At 33.5% G+C, this 18,009-nt stretch overlaps 1 protein-coding gene across 1 annotated transcript; it reads right to left on the bottom strand.

Moving 5' to 3' along the window:
- Positions 1–10,898: 10,898 nt before the first annotated feature.
- On the bottom strand, positions 10,899–17,312 carry LOC132171060 (sulfate transporter 3.1). The gene is made up of 12 exons (XM_059582270.2): positions 16,856–17,312; positions 16,304–16,511; positions 15,825–15,996; positions 15,471–15,536; positions 14,648–14,761; positions 13,936–14,052; positions 13,425–13,551; positions 13,043–13,329; positions 12,655–12,845; positions 12,189–12,274; positions 11,969–12,045; positions 10,899–11,282 (listed from the first exon to the last, which is right to left on the bottom strand). The coding sequence occupies exons 1-12, from the start codon at positions 17,190–17,192 to the stop codon at positions 11,097–11,099; spliced, it is 1,968 nt and encodes a 655-aa protein (XP_059438253.2). The 5' UTR covers positions 17,193–17,312; the 3' UTR covers positions 10,899–11,096.
- Positions 17,313–18,009: the final 697 nt, after the last annotated feature.

Here is an 18,009-nt window from a genome sequence, read left to right as displayed (position 1 = left end):
CTTTTTGTATTTTTCTTTTAAAACTAAGGAGATAAGGTATTTCCTATTGCCAATGGCAGCTTGACATGTGGCATGAGATAAGATTATCTTTCTATTTTAAAGCCCCAACTATTTAGAATTGCAAGATTTACCCATACATATAATTATTTACCACACTAGGACTTATTATCACACTTTATTATTCTAGTACCATTAACCTATTTTATTTATTGATCAATTGTCACACTAACATTATTATTAGTTAATCTCTTTATCACTTAAAAGTTGTATTACATAAATATATCAACGTTAAATAATATTGCTATTATATTATTACCTCACAAATATTATTATTATTTTATCTATTATTCTTAATCATCCTATGTGCAATTTATGTCATTAATTAATTTAGATTACTATGAAGTTATTAATAATGGTACTAGAATAATAAAGTGTGATAATAAGTCCTAGTGTGGTAAATAATTATATGTATGGGTAAATCTTGCAATTCTAAATAGTTGGGGCTTTAAAATAGAAAGAAAATCTTATCCCATGCCACATGTCAAGCTGCCATTGGCAATTGGAGATACCTTATCTTCTTAGTTTTAAAAGAAAAGTGCAAAAGGCAAGCCTTGTTGGTGGGCCCCACGTGCAGCAGCCCCTTTCCCCATTTCCTTTTTTTTTTTTTTTCTTTCTTTCTTCCTCCTCTCATCTCATGCACATCACTCTTATTTCTCCCCCTTCCTCCTTTCTTTCATCTTCTCCCTTTCTTCTCTACACACACACGCACACATGGCCGAGAGCGAGAGTGAACGACGATGAGATTGAGAGAGAGGAGCTGCTGCCATGAGAAGAAGAAGAAGAAAAAAAAGAGGATAGGGGAGAAATAAGAGTGATGTGCGTGAGATGAGAGGAGGAAGAAAGAAGAAAAGAAAAGAAATGAGGAAGGAGGCTGCTGCACGTGGGGCCCACCAATAAGGCTTGCCTTTTTGCATTTTTCTTTTAAAACTAAGGAGATAAGGTATCTCCAATTGCCAATGGCAGCTTGACATGTGGCATGGGATAATATTCTCTTTCTATTTTAAAGTCTCAACTATTTAGAATTGCAAGATTTACCCATACATATAATTATTTACCATACTAAGACTTATTATCACACTTTATTATTCTAGTACCATTAACCTATTTTATTTATTGATCAATTGTTACACTAACATTATTATTAGTTAATCTCTTTATCACTTAAAACTTGTATTACATAAATATTTCATTGTTGAATAATATTGCTATTATATTATTACTCACAAATATTATTATTATTATATCTATTATTCTAAATCATCACATGTGCAATTTATCTCATTAATTCATTGTAGGTATAATAATGTTGGTAGATGGAATTGTAAAATGGAAGGTGGAATAGTATTTGATTTTTTTCCTATAAATAGAGCTCTTCCTCTTCACAAATTTCATCACTCATCTCCATTCTCTTCCACATATTCTTCCTTCTTCTGTTTTCTACTCAGTCTTTCTTTTTTCTGAAAGTGTTTACACGAAACAGAGAGAAAAATGGCGAGACAAAGCGTTGCAAGAAAGAAAGAACACGAGAGAGAACGGACTTGAGAAATTAGTTTCAAAAGATATACTAGTGGTGTTAGTCAGATTGGAGTAACTAGATCCTTCAAACCACTTTTTTAGCTTCAGTCTAGAAATAAGTAAATTTACTACCCCTTCTAAAGCTACTTCATGCCATGCTATTTATACATTCTTGTATCAAACTGTAAATGATTATTTTATTTACCTGTCATGGAGATATATTGCATGCATGAAGGATTTCGAAAAGAATTATTTAGAAAGTTTCTATTTCTTTAAACGTTTTCTAAGGACAATAAGTTTATATTTGAAAAAGTTTCCATTTTTTTAGACAAGAAAGTTGAGAAATGATGATGATTATAAGAAAGAAGAATGATGATAAACCCTCCTACATGTTGCTCTAAGATGCATCAAAAGAAGTACAAAGAGAAGTACAAGAAATGAGATAAATGTCTATGAAATGAGGGTACATGTATGGAGGAGAGTATTTTTGGCCCCAAGATAAGTAAGCATGAGAGGAGTTCGGTACCGATACTCAGATGGAGGCGAAACCACTGAAGGAGGTTATGCCAGAAGGTGGTATTCCATCAACATGACCGTTGAGTGCACCAAGAAAAGAGTTAATTGACGGTCGGGCATGGCTGAGGCCACAATTTAGTGCCATGGTCACAAGGACCCACAACCCTCGTACACAAGGGTAACAGTGTACATGGGCCCTAATATGAGAAAATGATAATAGAATTTCAACGATGATATACTATGATGATTTACAACGATGATATACTATGATGATTTACAATGATGATTTATAATGATGCATTATGATGATGATTTATAAAGATGATTTATGACGATGATCTATTACTAGATGTAATAGTACGTATATGTTACGGTAGATGCAACCGTACATACATGTATTATTATGGCTAGATGTATATTTATTTGTAAAAACGATTTTCAAAACTGAGAACAAGGAGTAAAACTATTTATGGTTGTGGATTTTACTTGCTGGGCCCCCTCTGGGCTCATTCAGTTTTATTTATTGTTTTCAGGTAGAAAGGACGCTGGAATAGGAGGCCGGAATGGAGGCGGAAATAATTATTAACTTTCAAAGTCTTTTCATATCAGTTATTGTAATAATATGATATTCCGCAACTAAAGTTTAATGTTTTCTAATTCCGCTTGTAATAAAATCTTTTGAAGAATGTTTTATATATTTATCGTATCCGTTAAAATCAAGTACTCTGATAGACCTTATACATCTTTGCAAAAATGTTTGTTGTAAAAGAAGAAAAGTGACAAACTCAGCCTTAACGGGCAGGAGATGTTACAATATTTATTATTCTAAATCATCCCTTGTGCAATTTATCTCATTAATTAATTTAGATTACTATGAAGTTATTAATAATAAACTTAATAATTATCTTGGACGTTACAAGAGCATTCAATGAAGTTCTTATGGCAAGCCTCTGCACGTTTTCCATAAGGCCTCATTCACTAGAGTGTTCGTTGGCGTCCAAATGGCTAATAATACAAAAACAAGCAAAATGCTTCGTTCCTTGCGCATTCGCTAGCCATCCGAATGGATGCAGTCCATAGTAAAGCTCGAGAGCTTCGTTCGTTGGGCGTTATTCCAGACAGCTCGGTTCGCAGGGCCATAACGGCCGTTCTGTAATACCCCGATAAATCACCAGTCTTAAAAGATAAATGATTTACGCAAACATGATAAACATTCTTTCATAAAACAAGGTATTATGATCCAAAACCTAAACCCCTTATGAGTGACCCCAAATCCCTTTAGATTTTCCAAAACAAAACCCAAGACCATACTCTCTAACCGAACGTTCGCTATGGGAACCACCCGAACGTTCGCCCTTAACCTAAGTACGAGCATTTGCTTGGGGGACCACCACGAGCGTCTGTTGACCAGTCTATGAGCCATTGGGTAATACCCAAACGTACAACTGAACCCTTTGATCCCTTGTGTAATAGTACATGAACGCTAGCCCCCAAAGTAAACGACAGTTCGCTGATATTCTGAAAGTAATTTTAACCCATTATCTGCCTTTTCAGAGGAGAGCACGCCCCAAGCCCCTATATAAACCCCTTCCTTTGACCCTCAGCCCCTCCTCACACCAGAAACTCTAACCTTAGAGTGATGAGTGATTTTGAAGGAGAATGAGGAAGTCTTTGTTGAGTTTTGCCATCATCAAGGTATTTTCTTGTCCATTCCCGTAGCCCTCATCATGTTCTTACTGCTTTCTTAATATTACAAGTTTTAAAGATGCCTTGACAAGTTCTTGTACCATTTTTTTACAAAAAACTACGAATGTTTTAAAGAGTTTTCAACCTGCCTTTTATTGCTTTAAGTTTGCATGTTAGCATGATATGTTACTTTGCATGTGTCCATTAGGAACGTAGGATGAGATGTACCACACCCTAAAAGCATAGGACCATATTTGGGCTTCTTGCCGAGAGTTTTTACTCTCTGGCCGAATGTTCTCCCTCGAGGCCGAGTGTTCCCCTAGAGAGTAGGACACATGCCCAGAAACCTGAATGTGCGAGATTAGGGTTTCGACGACCCTCTTTCGTTAGATAGAACTTATTATGTCTCGCGAGGATTTCTCTAGTGCTGCATATAACAATGTGTCGTATTTCGTTATAGCAGGAATTTGTGATGTCGAAGGACTCAAGCGAGCGCATGAGGTAAGTAAACACTTACGACTGCTTTCTTTAAAAATGTGTGATATGTCAACTGACTAATCACGCCTATGATATGTGTATGCCTATATTTTTGAATAACTTGGTAACTGCCTTAATAACTAGTTGATAAGATGCATCGTATGACATGGCACATCGGTACGTATGGTGTAATGGCCATGGGCTTACTATATAAATTTGATTATATAGTCAAACGTGTGTGTGGATGTGATATATGGGCCTTGGGTCCATTGGTTATTTCGTGACTGGTGCAACCTTAATTGCTGGGTCACTACAGAACGTACATCATTAGTAGCGTAGGCCACCCAAAGTCGGACTCGGTCGGGCTGCTAGTGTTATGGACGGTAGCGGACAATGGCCGGGACACCGGCATTGTATTACTAGTCCCTTAGGACAACACTAACCCTGCTGATAAGGGGTAATATCTTGGGTAAACCATATATAATAGTTATGACATAATAAAACATTAATTTTCTGCATTAAAACTTTTAGGTGATTGCCGCTGGAAGTACACACATTTCCTTCAACAAAACGATATTTTTATGGTGTATTAACAGAGACAACACCTCTTTCAAATCTTTGTCAAAATTGCACGTTTATTTCTGCTCAATAAAAACTGGCTCATGTCGTACCCAATTGTAAGGTTTACTTACCAAGTCTTTAGACTTATGTGGTTATTATATCTTGATGATGATTAGAGGGGCAGTTCCCCAGTTAGCTACCAGTTATCTATATTGGAGTAATTTCCAGTAACCCTACCAGACTAGTAGAGGTCAAATTTTAGGGCGTTATATGTTCGTTGAGGGTTTGGACGAGAGATGTATAAAAAGAAGTTTAACCTAGCCGCGTCTGAACGAGTATCAAGTATGTCCGAACAAAAGCTCTTAGTTGCCGTTTTAGGGGTTTTCCAACTTCATCTTGGATTTCTATATAACCCTAGATGCGTTTGAACGGGATCTTCAGACGTTCGAAAGCCCCCTTGGTTTTTCCATATTAGGGGTTCTCCTTTTCAGCAAGGAAACCTAATTCTTAGTTGCCTATAAATATGGGACAAAGTTTTCCTCCAAACTGGGTTGGAGGAAATTCTTCCAACCTAATCTATAAAAATGACATGTGCTGGGATGTGTTGAATTTCAAAGTGAGTTGCAAAGCATAGAAAAATAAGAGTAAAGCGTCGTTTAGACGTTCTGCATGTACAGTCTGGAGTGATAGTGCTGCACATTGGATTTTAGGTCCTTTTATTTTATTTGTTAAAGTTTAATGTTTAGCACTTTATATGTGAAATTTATTTTCATAGTCATGAGTAGCCCAACAAGGGTTGAGGATGAAGCCTCATTAATAAGTAGCAAATATATGTTTATGTGATTTGATATTTTTTTTTGAATATATGAGCTTTGATGTTTAAATGTTCTTTCTTCAATTTAATTAACAAGATAAGTCTTAGATATGAGTTCAATCATATTTTTCTCATGATTCGGGACAATTTCCATTAATTAATTGCTTGGATTTTCATTTCAAAATATTAAAATTGGATATCCATTATGATTTGTTTTATAAATGGATACATTGAATGATTTTATTTTATTTTTTTAAGCGAAGAAGAACATGCATAGGATTTTTATAGAGCCTTAATGTGAATATTATCCATGGCAACGTGATGAAAATCAAGATTGTTATGAAGAAAGTTTCAGAAAAAAAAATTGATGACCATAAATATATTTTGTTATGAATTGATGAGCGTAGATTCCTAAACCTTAGTAATTTGTCACTTGGTAAATATTATCTTTTGATTATTTTGGTTTATTTATTGCATATTTTAACAATCAAATTTAGTTTAATTAAAAATCACCCATTTTTCTAACTAGATTAAGATTTAATAGGTTTAGATCTATTTGGTTTTCTGAATTAATCCAATTCCTTATGGGTTCAACTTTGCACTTGCAAACCTATATTTCAAAACGATTTGTACATTCACGAGTTACAATAAAATTTCACAACAGTTTGTCTTCATTTTGCATGATTGATTGATATTAAAATTTGTTTCAAAATACCTCACTTAACAATTAGTTGTTGGTGAAAGTAGCAGTAAAATTGCAAATTCTTGGGTTGTGAAAATTGATTGATCTTCGTTTGGTGGCTCTTGAACAATAGTTGTGGGGAATAATTTTGTACTACAAGCCCATCAGATTTTTGGCCTCAAGGCCAATAACAGGCCAACAAAGTTATTAATTAAACTTAGGAAATACAATTCAAGTGGGGTTCTATTGAAAGAATCTGGGTCAAGAGTCCTACTCAAAGTCTAAATTGGAGTAGGAGCCTAAGTCCAATTCCAGCTCTTAGGACTCCCAAATCAATTCAAAGAAGATGATCCAGTTCAAGTCTATCTTAACTCCTCAGCCTATAAATAGGCCCCTATACTAGGTATAAATCTCATACTCAAGAATACTGAAATACACTCTCAAACTCAAGTAGATTGAATTGTTGAGTTTTGTGCATCATCTTCTCCACGGAACTGATTTAAGCATCGGAGTTTTCCCGGTGTAGACGCCGGCGATTCTTTTGACGCTCTTGTTATTTTGTAGCAATTTTGGGAACGCGAAGAACATATTGTAGATCTAAGAACAAGCAGTCCACACCGTGTCAAAAACTGTTCTAACAGTAGTAGTTTTGAATTTTTGGCGTGGTCCTCTACATGCATCAATCAATAATGTATTCTTGCACCGAAGAAAGTTTTACGATGCTTTGTATATTAGTAATGCCCTCTTATTTGCAGCATAATAAAAGTAAGATGTAATCATGAAAGTAAAAATAAAGGTAAGGAGGAAAAAAGGAAACAAAGAAAAGAGAAGATGATTTATTTTTTATTGGGAAAAATTCACTTTAACCTCCTAAAATTTGTGGTGTTTTTCAATTTGAACCCCAATATTTAAAAATTTGCAATGTACCCCCTAATGTTTCAAAAATTTGCAATTAACACCCTCCATTACTAATTGCTGTCTAAGTACACAGAAATTGCCGGCATAAGATTAGGTGAGCGGCATCTGCTCCTTTTGTTTTTCACTCCAACACCTACACGACACTCAAAAGGGGTTCAAAAGGGGTTGACGAGAAAAAAATCAAAACATGCGTTGGGTTTTAATGAGGGGCAATTACGTCATTTCACTAGGTATGTTGGGTGCAAAATTGGAAGACGCAGCATAAAAATCTCATGTGTGAGACGCATGTGATGCCATTTCCGTCTACTTAGACGGCAATTAGTAACGGAGGATGTTAATTACAAATTTTTGAAACATTAAGGGAATACATTACAAATTTTTAAACATTAGGGTTCAAATTGAAAAACACCTCAAACTTCAGAGGTGTAAAGTGAATTTTTCCCTTTTTTATTTTTAGCTAATAGAATGTAATGGAAAAAATAAAAAATAAAAACATAAAAAAACTAACATAAAATTCTCATTGATATATTTAAAATTGCATAATTGAACAATGTTGTATATTAATTAATTTAAATAATAGCTTTAATTATAAAATAAGAAGAAGGAAAACATAAGTATAAAAACATAAATTTTGTGGAAATAAAAACCAACATTTATTTTTCTTTTTATCTTCTTTCATTGTACAAGCAATCAAAGGACAATAAAACTAAACTTTTACACTTTGTTTATTGTTTAGTTGAATCACACACAACAGCAAGGCAAATAAACTTAATAAGAGAAGATATGAATGAAAAATATGTGTTCAACATGATAGTGGTAATTAAATCATCACTTTTCCTAAAATTTAAGTTGATAAGAAGAGGTAAATTTAATCACTTAATCAACACTTTAACACTACCATTTACGTGTGGGCTCAAACTCCATTTTAATGAGTGAGGTTCAACACATGAAATATTTAATTGAAATTGGGGGGGAGGGGTGGATTGACAGAGTCAAAATTTGATACCAGGACCTTTGGCTCTGATACAATGTTATATCAGCAGTTATCCCAAAAGCTTAAGCTGATAAGAAGATGTAAATTTAATCACTTAATCAACACTTTAATAGATAGTAAATAAATCATGTAACCATATGTGTATTTTGGTATAGAAAAATAATAAGATAGTAGAAAGGATTTCATGAAGACAAACAAAAAGATACACTTGCACTACAAAATTTGAATCCAATGCCACTTATACAAGATATTTTTCCTATAGCTCATTAATTCATTTGGTGATCACAAATTAATATAGGCATGTGAGTTAGATACACAATTCATGTTTAACACTATTAACCTTGAGTGAAACTTACAAGAAACACCCAATAGTTCCTTCTCCTCGTAGAATCTGATTTTTGATCATAGGCATTTGATAAAATAGTTGGAATCATGATGTTGTAGCCAGCAAATTGAGTGGCATGGTATACATGAATGTAGGAGTTGTTCCTTATTATTGGTGGAAGTTCATAGCTAGAGTTGGGTTCAACTTTGATTCATGTTTGACTTGTTGGTTAGCTTGTTTTCAGTAAAGAAAATATCATGAAGACAAATAAAAAGATAAACTTACACTGCAAAATTTGAATTCAATGTCACATATATATATATATAAGATATTTTTCCTACAAGGCTTAATTTATTATTATTATTTTTTCAGATACTTTTTTCCATTAACAAGAAGGAAAAAAGAAAAGAAAAAGAAACAAAGCAAAGAGTCAATTCAAAAGGACAACCCAACATTTATATATAAAATTTTACCTATCTCATACACCAAAGAACATGTTCAAATATAGAACATAAGATTCAATAAAACCCAGAAGCTAGACAATCTGTACACCAAATTATATATTCAAACATAGATTACAATATTAAATATAATTCTCCTTTCTTTTACACCATTAAGTTAGGAACCGAATAGAACTCAAAACGCAATCCATAATAAGCACACAATCCCAGATTTAGAGACGAGAGCAAATCTTTTCAAGCAAACAAAACATAAACAACGCCAAAAAAAAGTATGGTTTGATTCAAGTGAACTGGATATTCACACAAATACAAAGTATTTACTTAGTTGAAATGAAAATTCAGGAATGACAACAAGAAAAGATAGTGCTTAGATTGAGTCTTGTTATACTATTATATTAATTTTCTTAGAAATATAATAAGACACTAATAACCTATATTCAAAGAATTGAGTAACAAAAATATTTTGAGCTATAATAATATAATTTTTTTAATACCGCAGTGGTGTATAATATTAATTTGGTTGCTGAGCATTTCAAGAACTTTTCTACATCTTCCCCAAACAAATATGCGACTAATGAACCACTTGCATCATGTAATTTCACTTCCACTTGACGTCTAAAATCAAATAATGAAATATAGAAGAAAAATTTTAGGGAGATTGTTGTTAAAAGCAATAATTTTTTTTCATTTCATATTTCTAAGTTACAGAAAAGTCATATATAAGTAGATTGTGTATATTGTGGTTGTGCAACAACATTAGTACTTCTGTTACATTTGCTTTAGGCCATGTACCAAAAAGGTTGTTGCACGTTTGATTGTTTTTGCATTGATTGTTTGTTGTTCATAATTTTGATGCAATTGTCTTTTACAAGAATGTAAATATAGGAAATTGATTATATATGGGTTTGTAAGAATGAATGTCTAACATATTATGTATTTTGGTATGATTAATTGACAGAACAAATGTGTTATCATTTTAGCTAATTTTGGTATTACAACAATATATAGTTATGTTGGATGTCACCGTTGATCTTGATGAAGCTTTTAGGTAGGATTTGTTTTGAATTATTTCGTACACCCTTTGATTTGTTGGCGGGAAAGAAAGCGTTTGTATTTGTGTGTTTTTCTTGGAGGTTGTTGGTGTGAAAAGAAAGGTACGAGGGGGAGTGGAGCTTAAAATATATAGAAAATATTTCACCATAAAATCTAAAAAAACTAATAAACGGAATAAAAACCTAATGACCAAAATCAATGAGACAATAAATTACTCAGAAATAAAGGCAAAAAAATTGAAATATTAAGCAAGAAAAAACATGAACTGTAGAGAAAAATGTTGGGCTTACCGTGGATGATTGTAGATGAGGAGAGAAATGAAAAGTACTTATGCAAGGAAGATCAAAAAGTTTACTCGGCTCGTATACAACAATTTACTCCATGAATTTCCTATGTTGGTAAGCTGTTAAGCAAACAAAGTAGCTCACAAACAAACTTGGGCTCGGTTCGACTAGTTTTGATTCAATCTTAAGTTGTTTAATAAATGAGTTGACCGTGAACAAAAAATTAGTTTATATTATTAAACAAGCTGTACTTGTATAAAGTCAGGTATACTTGTATAAGCTCGTATCAACTTGTCTAACTTCATTTTTATTATTTTTTTAGTCTTATTTTAATTTTGTAATAAGAACATTTTAAGTAAAAGAAAAAAAAAAAAAAATGAACCGAGCTTAAACATTTGATACTCAGCTTTGACTGTAGCCCTTCTTGCACATATGTCACGAGTTTATTATAATAAAAAACAGTATAAAGTGTTTATCTTACGCCGAAATTCTTGTCATATGAAAATATTTCATGTATGCCATATATATATATATATATAGATTATAGATTATACAACTTACATAGATAATGTTGGAATGGGAAAAATACATCCAACTCAATTATGCATTGAAGCTAATTATGGGACTCATGTTTTGTGATTCAACGAGTCTAATGTGTTGCTTTCTCATTTATAAATTCACATGCAACACAACCGAATTTAGTTAATTATGAAATTTAGCCACTCCTAGAGGTTCTACTTCATGAGTAGCTCAGACACTGTTCCATGCCTCTGGTTCAGCTTTCTCGAGGTTGGGTTTGCATGTATGAAGCATGTAGGTGCATGCTCCAACGGCCTCCCCAACCGTCAAATAGATCCAATTTTGGCCTATGTTTTCGATGAACTGGGATTTGTTCAACTTCTTCATCACCTCACCCCCAGGGTTGGCCAATACAAGCTGAATAGATCGATGGGAGGAAGAAGCATTAATAAGCATTGGAAATAAGAAGGGGAAATTAACTTCAGAAAACTTTCATGAACTTCTAAAGAAGCGTTTTGACATTACCTCTCAATGTTTAAAAACTTTCAATTTAGAGTATCAAACTTTCAATTTTTTGCAATGTTCTTCCATTAAGATTTTCCGTTAAATCATGTCAAAAATTTCAAAATACCACAGGTTTTTGTAAAAAGTAAAATAAAAATTTGCAAAGATTTAAGCATTGGTCAGGATTTAATAGAATTTGCAAAAATACCCATGCCCGAATCTTTGCAATTTTTTTTTTTATTATAAAAAAACAGGGGTATTTCGGAAATTTTGAGAAGATTTAACGGAAAATCGTAACAGATGATAGACGTTACAAAATATTGAAAGTTGGATAACTTAAATTGAGAGTTTTTGTACATTAGAGAGATAATTTCAAAACGTGTAGATGTTTAGAGGGGTTTGTGAAGTTTTCCCTAAATAAGAAAATAGCCGGCAAGAGAATCACATGTGTAAGAGAAATGCTTATTTGTATTCTGATGTCTATCGCGTGTACATTTTAGTTGATATAGTGTGCCAACTCAGTGAAAATGTACACGAGATGAAAGCCAAAATGCAAAGAACCATTTCTCTTAAAATAAAAATCGAGAGAAAGAACCTACCTTGAGACCTCTTCTATCAATAGTCTTCGTGAGCTCTTCAAGCATGCTGATTCCGCTCGTATCAATGTTACCAACAGCTGCCAACGTGAATAATTGCATTTTAGAGTTACAAATTTGGAAATATTTCCATTTAAAAAAAAAAAAAAAAAAAAAAAACTAATTAATTATTGCATCATTTCTTTCTATTATATATTAATTTCCAAATCCATCGATCACTTACAACTCATATCCAGTATAACATACTGTAAGCTGGTTTCCCCTGAAGATTTTATTCTGTCTTCCTCTTCATCAATCCACCTTGCAATCCTATACATACAAAATTTAAAAATCAATTACTTGAGAAAATTATAAGTAAAAATTAACTATTGGCTAAAGTTTGTCAAGGCACATGAGTGCATCAAACCTTTTTTTATTATTATTTATTATTAATGTTAGACATGTGTATTTGCTATATGTAATTATTAGCATATTATAGTAAAAAAAATCATGAATTTCAACATATCATTTTAAAGGGTCTTTCAAAAATATTTTAAAAATAAAAAAATATTAGGTGTAGAAATGGGTTTTATTAGGCTTGTAAAAGTATTTTAGGCACTACTGGCTCTATGTTAAGAGTAGGCCTTATTTGTATTTTTCCCTAATTAGTAATTAGTATATATATAGTGATAAAGATTTAGTAGTTTTACCTCTCTCTTAAGTAGCTCGAATTGGCAAAGTAAATGGGAGAATCAATTTCAAGAATGAGAATTCCGGGTACATTGTTGGCATTTGGGTATTGTTCAAGGCTTCGGTAAATCATGGAATTGGGAATGTTTCCAAGAGCCAAGGTCTTTGGCCTGGCAATGAACAGAAGCACCCTCAGCAAAGATATGGCAACCTGCAACATTTGAACATAAAGAAAGTTTAGTTATTAAGCGGTTCTTATAAATATGTGAGAGAGCTCTTTTCGAGGTTCATCTGCCCGAGAAGACTTCAGGAAGTCCGCCCTTCTGTTTGGAAAAATGGGGTCTATAAACGCTCTTTTACATTCAGACAACAAATTGTTGAAGATTTAAGAATATTTTTGGTTCATACCGCTACGACAAGGCCGATTTCGACACTGCCGAAAACGACGCCAATGTATGCACTCATGCACACGACAAAGTCGAATTTATCAATCTTCCAAAGATGCACGGCGGCTTCGTAGTCGATGAGGCCGAGCATGGCGGATATGATTATGGCCGCCAGCACCACAATTGGAGTGTAATGGAACAAGGGTATCAGGAATAACAACGTAAACATGATAGCAATTGCCATGACAATGTTTGATACTGCTGTCTTGCATCCTGCATTGTAATTTACTGCTGATCTCGAAAATGGCCCTGAAAGAAAAAAAAATTATATATAAATTAGCAAATTAAAAGAATGATATATGGGGGATTTTGCTGAATAATTGTTCATATTTATTCATATATACCTGTAGTAAGGTAGCAAGAGGAGAAAGAACCAGCAATGTTCATCATCCCAAAAGCAATCATTTCTTTGTTCCCATCAATATGGTAATTCTTGAACATGGCAAAGCTTCTACCTACTGCTATTCCTTCCTGCACATAGCCATTAACATTCCCTTCTTCATATGAGTTTATCTTAAAACTCATTGTGATGAGCCTTTTATATCAATTAATTTATTCCATCAAATTACATCTATTTTTCTAATGGAGTTCATGTAAAATTATAATTTCACCTGATAAATTAAAAAATTAAAAACTCCTGTTCTTTTTTTTTAAAAAAAAAATTAATTAATTTTTGCTTTGTTTTTTGTTATTTTACTTTTTCTAAAATAAAATGAAATGATGAATTTGATTTAAAAAAAAGAAGCTAATTTTCTAATAGAATGTTCTAATTAATGGCGAAATATTTAGTTCCAATTGATAAAAGGAATTCGAAATAAAATGACTTAAGTTTGATGAGAAAGGAAAGGTGCTTACAGCGAGAGCTATGACGCCAGTGATGATGCCAGTTTTAATAGCTATCGTCAGATAAGGAGACACAAATATTAGATCTCCGAACGACGGTGGATTGAGCCCCTCCTTCAAGTGTCCTATCTGAACAAGTATACAGTAGCACGCACCATATCAGACCTCTTCAGCATTCACACAAAACACCAAAAAAAAAAAAAGGTGACCGTCCAATCAGATCTAGCCATCATGGGGATTGGGCAAAGCACGAGAAATAATGGGACCCACTCAAAATGTCCAAAAGCGAATATTATTGGTGGGCCCCACTGCTTGGTTATTATAAACGACAAGACCGCTGGAGCAATTATAGAAAGATGGACGACAGAATCCACAACTATACCCGCGCTTTTATTACATCGACATAATTTTTTTACTTTTGTTTTTTTAATCAATGCAATCCTTATTATGGCGATTATGGTAAGTTTTGGTTGTCGTAGCAAATGGTCCTTTGTTTTTTTGGTTTTTTTTTTTTTTCTAATATTGATGGGATGTTGTTAATTTATTGCTTGCTGTGTCTTGTTTTCTTGTGTTAATTGATGTATTTAAGATTAATCATACTTGCGGTGGTCCAAACCTGATGCTCTATTGGACTGTCTTGCACCAGCATGTCAGAATTGCTGGTGTGTTTTTTAGCCTGTGAGAGAGAGAAAGAGAGAGAGATAGCATGTATCGGGGTTCTCACCACTTCAACGCCGTGTTTCTCGGCATGGGTGAGATAAACAAGAAGGCTTCCCAAGATGACTGACGTCAAAGGAGCCATCGCTGATACCCAAAAGAACTTTGGCTTCCTCTTGCTCTGCATGTTATGCAAACATAAATTAATAATTCTTTTGTTGAAAATAACCCCTCAAATCTAATCCTAAAAACAATATCTTACTATTTATATGTATACAACCTTATCTTTGATTGGTTTTTTTTTGGTCACGAGGAAAAAATGGACAAAATTTAAAAAAAAATAGTTAAATTGAAGCCAAGTACATGTATGATATATATATATATATACACACGAGTCAATCACCTTTGGAGTTAAGTTTGCATAACTTAATTTGGAGTGGGAGCAGGTTAATTAAGTTTGAAATTAATAAGACTCTTTGACACATAACATTAACAAATATAAAAAAGATGGACGGTGATTCGGACAGAATGATGAAAAAAAAGAAAAAAGAAGAAAGGTAGATGCTAATAGAGAGAATTCAGGAAAGCATGCAGCCCAAAAAGTGAAAAGATTTTTATTAATTAGAAAAACAAGCAAGTGATGGGCTCTTTCTGAATATACCATTTTGTCTTAATTGGGTCATGATTTATTTAGTTATGGTGGTATTGGTAAGACTTTTATAAGAATAAGCATCTCAAAAGAAAAACAAAAAAGAAGAAGAAGAAGAAGAAGAAGAAGGAGGAGGAGGAGGTTGTTTTCGATCATGAAAATATGGGTTAGATTAGGGTATAAAATATTCATTCAACTAATTAAAGAAAAAAAGAAGACAATATGGATTAGATTCACTTACGAAGTGTTTGGTGCTGATAAGAAAGAAAAGGAAACAACATCCCAGCACACCGCTTTCCCACCTCCACTGTGATTTCCACCAATCATCATCACATTAGATAATAGTAGAAAAGAAAAAAAGAAGAAGAAAATTGTTCCCAGAGAATGATGTTGTATAAAATTATAAATATTAAGCAAAGAATATATCCATGGCCATTTATTTTAAAATTATAAGTATTTGAAAAAGAAAATGGCGAATTTAATTATTGAAAATCCATTTTAATTACTACAGTATTTCTTAAATAAAAAAAAATGCAAACAAATGGGATAATTTAATAAATGGTTAAAGAAGGGAAAAAAGAGGATAGTTACGTACCATATGTGTTTGGCCAAAGACCGAACGCATCACTGACACAAGATCTGTCCCATGGGTGAAATGTTCAAGGCCAAGGATCCCTTTCAGCTGTTGCAGGCACACCACAGTGGCTGCTCCTGCCATGAACCCTACTATGGTTGCATGTGATAGCAAATCCACGATAAACCCTAGCCTGTGGTCAAGTTTCACATCATTTTTAGAAAATTTAACTAATAAATTCCCAACACAAAATATAATTAACTAAACCATAAAACTAACAAAGGGATAAAATAATTATAGGTAGGTGTTTATGCAAAGCTCAAAGCAATAGATCGATGAATCATAGTATGTGGGTCGTGGTTAAAAGAGAATCTGATCAAATAAGAAAAGAGAAGTTTTTTATACTTAACAATATTATAATATTGTTTTTTCTGTTCATGTATTCTTGTTCTTCTTCTTCTTTTTGTTAATTTTCTGATGAGTTTTGCAATAATGCTAACCTTAATAAGCCTAAAGAAGCCTGAAAAACTCCGGCGAAGAATGTTGCTGTGAAAGCAAGGTGAAGATAGAGCTTAGGATTTTCATTAGCATTAACTTCATTCCCCAGCATTGAAGCCGTGAGAAGTGATGCAACAGCAACAGTCCCCACAGCCAAATCTCTCGAGCTGCCCAAGATCGCATAAACCAATGGCGGAATGAAGCTCGAATCTGCATTATTTTAAACAATCACAAAAACCCATTAAAGATTTACTCGTAATTAATGAACCCTTTTGTATATATTTTGTGGGATTGAGATCCCGTTTAAATTTGAGATTTTCAAATTCATAAATTTCAGTGGTTTATCTCATCTAAATGTCTAAAATAAGTCATATTTTAGTATTTAATGATGAAATATGACTTATTAAATTTGTTGAGAATATCTTCTTCATTAAATGCTGAAATATGTTATTTTAGACGCTTAAATGAGATAAACGACTGATATTTATAAATTTTAAAAAAATTATAGGAATCTCAATCCATATATATTTTATGTTGACAAAGTAGTAGCTCACATAGGCCAAGAATTGGAGGCAAGTTGGCGAGCTTTGCATAGCTGATCCCCTGAGGGATAGCCAAGCTGGCGATGGTGATGCCAGCAATAAGGTCAGATTTCAAGAACTCCAACGTATATCTTGGCGCCCATTTCAGAATGGGGAAAAAGTACTTGAGTCCAAGCACGAATTTGACCGACGGCGGCTGCTTCTTGAACTGCCTGAGAGGGTCATCGGGAAAGAAAGTCTCTTTGAGAGAGTTCTTCAGAGACTTCACGAAGGGCTGCGGGGGAGGGATTGCCACACGGTGCAAGCGCTCCACGCTGCTGGAAGGGTAGACCGGGTCGGCGTTGCCCATGGAAATGCTAGTTGTGCTGAAGAATTTGAAGGAAGGAGAGAAAGGTGATGGTGGTGGTGGTTGTAATGGAGTGGAGGAGAGGAGGAAAGGAGAGAGGGTGTGCAGCTTAGTAAGACTTGTATGGTCTTTAATACAAGTGGGGAATTGTGTGGGATTATTATTCTTTCTAATTTTAGTGCGTGAGGGTCCCATGTACAAGAATATACATGTGTAACAGGACACGTTAGCTTCATTGCCTTTTCACTACAATTTCCTTTTTCTTTTTCTTTTTTTTAGCATCAGCCCACCTTGAGACTTTTCTCGAGCTTCATTTTTTTCTCTCCCTATCTAACAAATTAAAGGAGGAAAAATCTTGGAGGTTCACGTATTATATATATATTAATTGTTGTACACCTTGAAACGTGGTCCAGTTCCATTGGATGGTTTTGAAGCGACACCAAGCTTGATACGTGGCTATATATTGGGTTTTAGGGTTTGTGAGGGTTAATTTTGATTAAAATAAAATCATATCTAATCCTTATGTTTTCATCTGATTTGAATTTAGTCATTGAGTTTTAAGTTTTAAGTATACAATTCTTAGGTTTTGTCCAACCTTAAAATTAGTATTTCTAGCACTTTATTATCAAAGTTAATGGTTTATTATCTGCTACATGTCTCATTTGACACTTTATAAATACTCTAATGCAATGATGTGACACTCTAATACAATGTCACGTCACAAGTGTTAAGTCATTCATAAAAAAAAAAATTAAAAAATTAAAAAAAAAAAATCAATATGACACATAGATGTGTCAAATGAGACACATTTGATAGATGG

Source organism: Corylus avellana, chromosome 1, assembly GCF_965113065.1.
Source record: "Corylus avellana chromosome 1, dhCorAvel1.hap1.2, whole genome shotgun sequence".
Lineage (NCBI taxonomy): Eukaryota > Viridiplantae > Streptophyta > Magnoliopsida > Fagales > Betulaceae > Corylus > Corylus avellana.
Note: the sequence above shows the minus strand (reverse complement) of the source record. Positions and strands in the feature narration are given on the sequence as shown.

Coding starts and splice junctions, on each gene's coding strand:
- LOC132171060 (XM_059582270.2), bottom strand. CDS start 17,192: ATGGGCAACGCCGACCCGGTCTACCCTTCCAGCAGCGTGGAGCGCTTG. Junction 15,537..15,824: donor TCTTTGGCCAAACACATATG/GTACGTAACTAT, acceptor TGGAAATCACAG/TGGAGGTGGGAAAGCGGTGT. Junction 12,275..12,654: donor TCGAGCTACTTAAGAGAGAG/GTAAAACTACTA, acceptor TTGTATGTATAG/GATTGCAAGGTGGATTGATG.